Source organism: Capra hircus, chromosome 5, assembly GCF_001704415.2.
Source record: "Capra hircus breed San Clemente chromosome 5, ASM170441v1, whole genome shotgun sequence".
In the NCBI taxonomy this organism is placed as follows: domain Eukaryota; kingdom Metazoa; phylum Chordata; class Mammalia; order Artiodactyla; family Bovidae; genus Capra; species Capra hircus.
The window spans coordinates 114,045,286-114,055,607 of NC_030812.1; the positions used below are offsets into that span (position 1 = coordinate 114,045,286).

Consider the following 10,322-nt stretch of genomic DNA (forward strand, 5'->3'; position numbering starts at 1 on the left):
GTTGGTCTCTCTCTTTTTTTTTTTTTTTTTAAGTTGGTCTCTTGGCTTCACCCTTTGCCTCCCCAGGCCACACTGGCCCCTGTGCAGGGCTGCTCAGGCGAGGAGGACTCAGGGCTCCCGGGGACACTGCAGCCTCTCCGTGGCCCCCACTCGGCGCTGAGTGGCCGGGGGGCTCACCCCTCCTCTGACCACCCGTCCCGCTCCCAGCTCCCACCCGCCACCGCTGGGCGACCACCACCCAGTCACACTCCGGGCCCCAGGCCTGCAGCCTGGTGGGCCCCACTCTGGGGGGCCCTGGCAGCACTCCCTCAAACCGCGGCTGGGAGCCTCTGTCCTGCGGGCCTGCCGCCCTCACCGAGTGTTTTCCAAGGTCGCCTTGACCCTCAGCAGGGATCCAAGGGTTGAAGGAGGGAGAACACAGACCAGCCCTCCCGCCGGCATTTCTGCACATCACTGAGCCCCGCTGGGCTGGACAGGAGGCTGGGGAGCGTGGTCTGGCTTTCTGCCCAGTGAGTGATTGAGGGAAAGTCGCTCAGTCATGTCCGACTCTACTGTCCATGGAATTCTCCAGGCCAGAATACTGGAGTGGGGAGCCTCTCCCTTCTCCAGGGGATCTTCCCAACCCAGGGATCGAACCCGGATCTCCTGCATTGCAGGCGGATCCTTCACCAGCTGAGCCCCCAGGGAAGAAAAGAAAACTTGGCAAAGAAGCCGCCAGCCTACCAGCGCTCTGTGTTTAGGGCTGGTAGGGTGACCCAGCTAGGCCGCCCACACAGGCGTGGGGCTGATGGCTTGTCCGCTGCTCTCCAAGTTCAGAACACAGGCTTTCCCTCTTGTGTGTGGTCTTGGCTCCACCAGGGAGAACCCAGATCAACACCCCTGGACAGTGCATGCCTAGAGGTGACTGTCATGTATCTTGACAGCAAGAGGCTTCAGCGGAGGCCGGGAGCCTGAGGCGGCCGCTGGAAACCCACCGGCTGATCACAGAGGCCTCCTGTCTTTGAGGCTGCTCAGATAAGATCTGAGAGAGTCGGCAGGCTCTCTCTGCTGGTTTAAATGGGCTGCTTGAAGTATGACCAGCAGGTTTCTGGGGACACAATACCATTTGGGGGGGCTTCCCTGGTGGCTCAGAGGTTAAAGCGTCTGCTTGCAATGCGGGAGACCCGGGTTCAATCCCTGGGTCAGGAAGGTCCCCTGGAGAAGGAAATAGCAACCCACTCCAGTATTCTTGCCTGGAGAATCCCATGGAATGAGGAGCCTGATGGGCTATAGTCCACGGGGTCGCAAAGAGTTGGACATGACTGAGCAACTTCACTTTCACTTTCAATACCATTTGGAATCCAAAACACTTCCCAGCTACCTCCAGAGGTTCCGGAACCAAGGGAAGGTCCACAGAAAGAGGCAGGCCGGCCCTTGTAAACCTCTCAGGACCAGCCATCCGGGGCCAGCCAGCGTTCCAGATACTTCCAAACAGAAGATGCTTCAGCACACAGCAGGCTAGCCACTTGGGCATAGATTTTTATCCCAACCCCAAGCCAGCCACCAGTCGGAGAGGAATGTTGCTTGAAATGCCCCAGGCAGGGCCTTCCGTGGGCAGAAAGAGCAGAGGCCACCCACCCCCCAGGGCGCTGGCCTGTACGGGACTGGGCAGCCCCGCGCCTGCCCTGGAGGTGGAGCAAAATTTAGAATTCATTTTTATGTTCATGTGGCGATAACAGCCAAGAAAACCAGAAGGGGCAGATCGCCCATTAGAGGGGAGCACGAAGTATAACCCCGAAATCATTTTTAGGTTTTGCTTAATTCTGGCTGGGCTGGGTACCCCCTGCTGTGTGGACTTTTCTCTAGTCGTGGCCCGTGAGGGCTCCTCTGCAACGCCGTACACAGGCTTGTCTCACCGCAGTGGCTCCGGCTGCTGCAGAACACGGGCTCCAGGGTGCATGGGCTGCTTGGCTGTGACTCCCAGGCTCGAGCACAGGCTCAGTGGTCGTGGTGCACGGGCTTTACCTGCTCTGCGGCAGGGGGATCTTCCCAGGCCACGTGGCCAACGCGTATCTCCTGCATTGGCAGGTGGGTTCTTTACCACTGAGCCACCTGGGAAGCCCCGAAATCGTTTTTTAAAAGGAGGTTCTGGGGGAAGAAAATGGATCATCAGATAGTGGGAAAGTTGGCCCTCTGATAGGTAAGGTTTTCAGATGGGATGAAGAAGCACATGAATGAAGGAGAGAATGAAGTTAAAATAGATGAGAATAGACGAGCTCAGATTATTGGTTTAAACACTGAGAAGTCAAGCCAGATCTTCACCTCACACTACAAACCAAACTAATTCCAGAAATGTCTTTATTAATTCTAGAGGGAAACAAAGACCTTAAGTTTAAAGCAGCGAAGGAAACCACAAAGAAGAGATAGAGGTGTTTGCAGGACAAACTGTTCTGCCTCTTCTTGGACCAGAGGTTCTCAAAGTGGGCAGGACCTCTTCTAGGCCTGGGAGGCATTCTTGTTTTCATAAAGTTACCAAAACATCTGGGCCTTGTCCACTCCTGCTGTCTCCTGAGTGTACAGTGGAATTTTCCAGATGACATGATAGGTGTTCTTGCAAAAGATGAAGAGCAGGGGCAGGTCTGAGGCCCCAGCTGTCTTCTCTTAAGCCAGACATGAAAGAAATTTGAAAACCATGAAAGACTTTAGTGAGAACTTCCCCGCCCCCCCCCCTTTTAAAAATATGCTGTTTATGTGGTCAGGTAATGAGTTTATCTTTTAAATAGCATTTAGAAACATTTTCCATCTTAATTTGCAGTATGGTAAATACTGATAAACAAAACCTATATTAGAAGTTCTCTGGGGTCCTAAAGGATTTTGAGTGGTGTGAAGGGATTCTGGGGCCAAAAGGCCTGCGAGCAGTCCTGGGTCTGTAAGTGCTTCGGTGGGGTCCCAGCACTCAGCACATCCATCCATGTAACAGTCCCACAAACGTTTATGGCGTACCTACTGTGTGTCCTGACACACTGTTACAGGTGCAGTGAAACAGCCATGACCAAAAGGGACAAATGTAAGCACCTGCATTGTGCTAGTTCGGGGGGCACAGGGCCCAGTGAAGGGACAGACCGGCTATGTGTCAGGTTAAAGTCAGTAATAAAAAGCTGGAAACATGTGCAGCGAGTACGACACACAACGGGTTAATATCTTTAATATGCAACGAGCTTATACAAACTCATCAAACGCCAGTAGGTAAGAGCAGAGGACACGACAACGCACAAAAGAAATGCAACCGCTTAACATGAAAGATGTTCTAGTTTGCCAGAAATTTTAAAAAAAGGAAATGCAAACTAAAATACAATGCTATTTTTCCATGACCAGATTAGCAAATATTTAACCAGATGCGAACACTCAGTGCTGGCAAGATGGGCACATTTATCCTTGCTGGTGGCCATGTAAATGGACACAAACATTTCTGGAAACCGTTTGTCAACACGTAATCAGAGCCTCGAAGGTCCTCATATTCTTTAATTCCATCATCCCACCTCTGAGGACCTATCCGAAGGAAATAACTTGAATCGGGGAAAGCTTTACGCACAAAGATAGTCATCGATTTCCAATAGTGAAAAATCAGTAAAAGCATTGGTGAGCAACCAATGGCACTGCCTGATGGCGGATTATGCAGCCATTTCAAAAGGAACTGAGAAAGATGCCCGTGATATGAGAACAGCTACACAGTACCGTGCTACAGAAGGTAGCATCCCAATGGTAAAACAAAAGGCAGAGGAACCATGACTGGGGTGAGGGAGACTGGAAGGAGAAACACCAAAACGTTAAGATTGTACATCTTTCTACTCCTCTATTTTCCAAAACTTCTATAATGTGTAGGTTGCCTTTGATAATGAACCGAACTAGTACGTGGTTACTTATGAAAAGGAGTTAGTGGTGCTGCAGCGAGGGGCCAGCAGTAAGTACCCCCCCATCTACTGCGTCTGTGCTGTACCCGCCACACTCAACACGGGGGCCCCATGACTACACCAGAGTCATCAGCTCTGTCCACCCGCGGTCAGCGATGGATTTTCCTAAACCCCAACCCTCTCCCCGCACAGCCAAGCTTTTGTTGCCTTCTCCAGAGTCCAGCTGTGTCTCCATCTCTAAGCCCCTAACCTAAGGCTTCTCAAGCAGAGGAGGTCCACGCTTCCTGCTCTGGCTGCAAGACGGACAGGACCTCTGCTAAGTTCTCTCTTCCTACCCAAACTCCAGCCCTGGAAGCTGGCTGGGGCGTGTGTGTTCTTAAACACTCACAGGGTTGCTCCCTTAAAGTAATCTAAGTACCTGCCCAGCTCTCCCCACATCTGTTCATTCTCCTAAAGACCAGAATCATGGTCCAGCACGTGGTTCTGTCCCTCTTGACAACAGCAGCTTACGCATCAGAAAAGTCTTACCTGCACTTCACACGGCACTTCTGGGCTCTGTGTCACAACTTACTCATTACATACTCACCTGGGACCAGGGACACGTGTCTCGGTTTTTTCCCAGAAGTCACCGAAATGCTCTGGGACATTGTTAACCCCAAGGTCGCACAACACAGCAGGCCAGAGGTCACCCCTCCTAACTGTGATCTCAAATGGTGCCCTGCTACACTACGAATCTTCCTTAGCAGATGGGGCAATGTGGAGACCAAGGAACAGTCACAAGGCAGTCCAAGGACCGTGAACACCATGAAAACATAAAACCTTCCATCACATGCACAGTTAACACTACTCACTGCCTGGCCCTTTTATAAATCAACACCTGTTCTCTTCAATTTAGAGAAAGTATAACCCCCAAATATGTACAGAGCAGCTCTCCTCCACCACTGCCTTCTCCAACTTGAGCCTCTCAGCCATGTGTTCTTGCTCCGGGCTGCATGGAGCGTGGTTGTCCTCTCCAGCTGGGGACGAGGGTGTCTTCCACTAGAGCCAACCGGGGGCTCCCACCGCGGGGTTTCTTCCAAATCCAACCCCAAGCCTCACATCCACTCCGGTTTCCAAGGTCGCAGGAGGCAATCAAGAAGGTCACGGACGTCCAACAGCACCAGTCCCCAACCTGTAACCGTGAGCACCAACGGCTTGCCACATCACCAAGCCAAGCGAAGCCGGGGCAGCAGCCAGGGCTGGGCACAAGGACCCACATGCAGAGGGCAGGCCTCAGCCTAGCGAGGTGCAGCGGATGCAAACATGGTAGGACTTCTGAGTGCCACCTGGGCAGACCCCAAGGTTGGCAAACAGTGCCTGCCCTGCTCCTGGGCTGGGTCTCCTGCCTTGGCTGGGCTGGGCCATGTGGAAACCTTCAAGGTGCCAGCCAGCCCTGCAGGGCCCCTCTCCTGTGGGGGCCACCATACCCCTTCAGCTGTGGGCACGTCTACTTGGCAGGCAGGCAGAAGAGAGCAAGAAGTGCAAGTGGTCTGGGCACCCCCCTCACCGGAGAGCCCATGCCCCCCTGAAGGGTGGCCCCCTGTGTCTCCCCCACTAAATGCTTAATGAGCACCATGGTCCCGCCTGAACAGTCTGGCTGGCATCTAGCGGGGTCTGAAGCCTATGTTCAGGCAGTGGTTCAGCAGGGTAATTAGGCTAACAGAGTTTACGATGAAGGGTGGCAGTGGTCCGTGAACTCCAGCAGCCACGGAACCACCTTGACCTTGCAGCCAGTGGACTTTCAGGAACACAGTCACTCTCCCTAGCATCACTGAATTGCTCAGGAGGGCATGGGTCCTAGGAGACAACCTCTGGAAGCCCCAAGATGCAGGCTTGTAGCTGGGAGCAGAGGTTATCCTCCTGCAGTCAGGCCGGGATAAACCCAGGGAAGGATGGCCCATTTCCCCACAGCCTGGGGGCAGGGCGTTGTTGGTACTGAATAAGGCAGGAGCAACCCAGGTCAAAGGGCCTGGTCACGCCTCGTTTAGAAAGTGACTCTGGGCGTCCCCGGGAGAAAGCACAAGGCCACCCACCACTCGGAGGCACGGCTCTGCCTCTCGGAATCAGGCCCCGAGCGCCAGCCCTGCACTGTCACCACCTTAGGACCTGGGCAGCCCGCTACTCTTTTCCTTTGCAAATGCCAGCACCGCCCCGGCTGGGGTCAGACAGGCACCCCCTCGCCCTAAGGGCTCCATGATGTGTCCGGGGAGCTGGGGCTCCCAGCCCTGAGTCCAGGTTTTCTGGGACAGAGGCTAGACATCTGATGGACAGCCCAAGCCTGGGGAGGGCATGCTACCGAGGCTTTGGAGACCTACAGACCGTGTGTGTGGTTCCAGGAGCTGAGGTGAAGGCCGCATGCCCCTATGTGGAGAAGGGAACAGGTCTCAAGCCAGACAGGCCCACCTCCACGTGCGGGGGCCAGAGAGAAGAGTGGGCTACACACCACCACTGACTCCCATGGGGGACCAGGGCAGCAGTGTAAGCATCTCAAGTCCACCCCTTAGCCTGCCAGGGGAACTCAGGCACAGATGGACACGTATGTGGAACTGCCCAGTGATTCCAGCCACACTGACCTTCTGAGCAGGCGAGTTCCAGATTCCCCCCAACCCCGGTGCTATCAAAACACTGGCAGCTAAAGCCAGGCACTGATGCGGGGCGGGGGGGGGGGGGGGGGGGGGTGGCCTCTGGGGGCGTGCCCCTAAGGCTGCACTATCCATCTTTCCAGGAGCAGCAATTGGGCACAGTGACTGCCTACTCCTGTGCAGAGTGAAGCTGGCCCCCCGAGAACTCTGGAAACTCACTCCCGGCCGTGATCACTCAGACACTGACAGCAGAGATGAGGCCCCTACCTGCTACGCTGGGCCCTAGAGGGGCTGGCAGGACTCCAGACTCCCCTCTCCAGGTCAAGCCACCTGCCTGGCCAAAGAGGCTTCTTTTTGGCACCAGCAAGCTCATCACTGAGAATAGGGCGATCAGGTGGGGAACTGCCCCAGGGCCTGCAGAGGGTGGGGGAGCTGCATCGGTGAACCTGGTCAGGCTGGGGGAAACGTCAGCCCAAATGGTCCCAAGTGCATTGTGAGTGAGACTGACCAAGCAGCAGAGCTGAGGCCACTAGAAGAGCTGGAATTGCAAGCAAGAGAAAGGAAACATGCAGTGGAGGTCCCAAGCGAGCACGTGATGCCAGGAAGCAGGGTGGGTCACCGGGCGCCCCAGAGTGATGACGGGAGATGTCCTCATGGAGCAGGTCTGCAGAGGCAGGAAGGGACGTCCTCAAACAAAGTGATGCCGTGGGATGGACATTTCTTCTATGCAGCAAAGTGGGTATGCTACCTGGATGGCTGCAGATGCGACCAGGATGGTGGCCGACTCCTAAAGGTTCCGAGCGCGGGTGGGCAGGGCCGGGGTTGGACTGGTCCCATTGGAGGCTGGGTGCACCGGGCAAGGCGCTGCGCCGGTGGCGGCCAGCTGGCGGCAGAGGGTCTGCCGTTCCCGCATGGCTCGATTGGAGGCCGAAGTTTTTCTGATCTGCGCGCGCCGGGCGTGCCGCAGCGGAGACTTGTAGGTTCTCCGCAACTCGGCCAGGAATCCCTGATAGTTGTTTCGTAAGGGGCTGTCGGGTTGCATGTGGGGGATCGCCCACTTCTCGGCCTCCCCGGTGAGCCGGGACACCAGAAACGCCACTCGTTCGGCCTCCCCGGGAAAGCGGGAGGCCTGGAAGATCATGAATCTGTCCATCTGCATCAAGAAGCCCGCCAGCTGGCCGGGGTCTCCGGAAAAGGGCTCGGGCAGCGAGGTCGGGGGTGTGGTCATCGGCCGGGTCCCATTGGAGGTAATGGCCGAGATGGGTGGGGTGATCTGCAGCGCCCCAGGAATCCGAGCCCGGGTGCGCAACAGGGTCAGCTCAGCCATCACGCTCTCCAGCATGTTGGTGAGGTTGGCCTTCTCTGCGCGAAGGGTCGAGGCCTCGCGCCTGAGCGCCGAGTTGGTGAGGCGCAGCGAGGTCAGGGTGTCGATGACGTCGTCCATGGGGGCGCTAGCAGAAGCTGCAGAGGCTGGGGTTCCAGCTTTTGAGGTCTGGGGCTGGACCATGCTGGCCAGAGGTCAGTCAAAGGCTGAGACTGACGGAAGTGGAGGAAGGTGGTGGTGACGGGGGGCTGGGGTTGGGTTTGGATAATCCAGAACCTGAGCACCTGTGATGCTAAAATTGGGTAGACCCAGAGGCAACAGGGTTAAGGGTGGGGGTTCAAGACCCAAGCGTGGCCGAGAAGACCCAACAAGAGGGCAGGGCAGACGGACCCAGAGATGCGCACAGCCCCGGGCCAGGTTGGGGGTGCAGGCCCTCGCGGATCCCGAGCTCCGGATGTCGCTCCTGAATCGCCGCGCTCACAAGGCCACAGTGGGCTGCAGGGCCCTGAAGGATGAAAACACGGTTTTAAAGAGAAAAAGGTTTCGACTGCGGAAAGGGGGTTCGAAGGGAGGGAGGTGGCGTGGGAGGGGCAAAGGGCGGGCGGCGAGGCGAGCGCCCCCCAGCCAGAGGACCGGCGCCCACATGGGGCAGAACAAAGGGAAGAAGCTCTCGCGGCGGCGGTGCCGGAGGGCCGAGGGCGGGCGGCGGGCGCCTACCTGGGTCTCCGCGGCTTCCTCCGCGGCTCCGTCTGCCCGGGCCGGCCGCCACTAAAATGGCCCGATCGCCGGGATACGGGCTGGCCGATGAGTCACGGCGGCGGCGGCCCGCCGGAACTGCTTCCCGGTCAGGTCAGGTGGAGGCGGCGGCGGGAGGCGGGCGCGGGCAGCTTCTGGCGGGAGCACGAGCCAGGCTGGGACCGAGGCCCAGGTCGTGGCCCAGGGCGGGTCGCGGCGCGGGCGGCGAGCGGGCACCGCGGAGGTGTGGGCTGCAGGCGGGCCTAGCGCGGTCCCCGCTGGTTGCCATGGAGACCATCAGCTCCCGCGCGGCCGAGGCCCCGCCTCGGAAGTGACGTAAGGCCCCGTGCCTTTCCTCAGCAGCCAATCAGTGATGAGTGTGGCTACCGACGTTTTGTTATTAGAAGCGGTGTCTTCCTTTCTTTGAAATTCCACCTAAGACTGCTGGTAAAGCTGTGCGTGCATGCTGCTGCTGCTGCTGCTGCTGCTGCTGCTGCTGCTGCGTCGCTTCAGTCGTGTCCGACTCTGTGCAACCCCATAGACGGCAGCCCAACAGGCTCCCTCGTCCCTGGGAGCATAGGTTGTATTTATTCTTTTAAATGAAGCTTGCTTTCCATATATGTATTCTTTTAATTCAGCCGAGAGTTTTGATGAATTTATTGTTCCTAACGTGTAGCCAGGTAAAAAGTAAATGATATACACCAATGAAGTACATTGTCCTGTTGATTTTTATATAAAAAAGTGGCTGCTACTTTTGGAGTGATGAAAGAGCACTGTTGGACAAATTTGTACTTGCGTTTCTTTTTGTACTAACTTCAAGCAAATTCAGTGTAGTATAGATCCATTGTAGAAAATTTTGATATCAAAGAAGTCTTTTGAAAAAGTTTATATCTCTCTGAGTCCCTCCACCTGAGATACGAAATAGTAATATTTTTGTAGTTCCATCGAATCATTTTCTAAGATGTATATTATAAAATATTAGTAATTATTGTATCTTTTGAACTGTTTTGTGACCTTAATAGCGCACTGAATTTTGAACACTTTTCATTAAAAAGCATAGTTTTCAACTACTGCCTATGTTCCAATGAAACCACCTACCCAGTTTATTTAATAGACCCCTTTTTGAGAGTTCTGTCTTATTTTCCATGTGGAAGTTTTATAAACCACGTTTGTATGTGAACCCCAGCCATTTTCTCTGCCAGCTTCACCAGGGTAATTGTCGAGGAAAGACAGTACTGGGCCAAAGTGGATGCGCTATTTGACTCACTTCACTGGATGCCTTTGGGGCTTCCCGCATGGCACGAGGGGTAAAGAACACGCCTGCCAATGCAGGCGACATAGGAGATGCGGATTCCATCTGTTGAGTCGGGACGATCCCCTGGAGGAGTGCGCGGCAGTATTCTTACCTGGAGAATCCTATGAACAGAGGAGCCTGACAGGTTACAGTCAACGGGGTCAAAAAGAGTCAGACGCGACTGAAGCAACTTGGCACACACGGCGTACGCTTTTCCTACTTGACCTTACTGTTGTTCAGTCACTCAGTTGTGCCCCACTCTTTGCGACCCCATGGACAACAGCATGCTAGGCTTCCCTGTCCTTCACCACCTCCTGGAGTTTGCTGAAGCTTATGTCCATTGAGTCAAGGATGCCATCCAACCATCTCATCCTCTGTCGTCCCCTTGTCCTCCTGCCTTCAATCTTTCCCAGCGAGTTGGCTCTTCCCATCAGGTTGCTGAAGTATTGGAGCTTCAG

The 10,322-nt window shown here is 55.3% G+C and overlaps 1 protein-coding gene across 2 annotated transcripts; it reads right to left on the reverse strand.

Annotated features, from left to right (window-relative positions):
* Positions 3,158-8,870, reverse strand: LDOC1L (leucine zipper down-regulated in cancer 1 like). Of its 2 annotated transcripts, XM_018048887.1 has the most exons (3): positions 8,553-8,870; positions 7,260-8,340; positions 3,158-5,061 (listed from the first exon to the last, which is right to left on the reverse strand). In XM_018048887.1, exon 2 carries the CDS (start codon positions 8,016-8,018, stop codon positions 7,299-7,301), a length of 720 nt encoding a protein of 239 aa, XP_017904376.1. In that variant the 5' UTR covers positions 8,019-8,340; positions 8,553-8,870; the 3' UTR covers positions 3,158-5,061; positions 7,260-7,298. The 2 variants fall into 2 exon arrangements, with proteins under 2 accessions (XP_017904376.1, XP_017904375.1); XM_018048886.1 differs by having other exon boundaries at positions 3,158-8,340.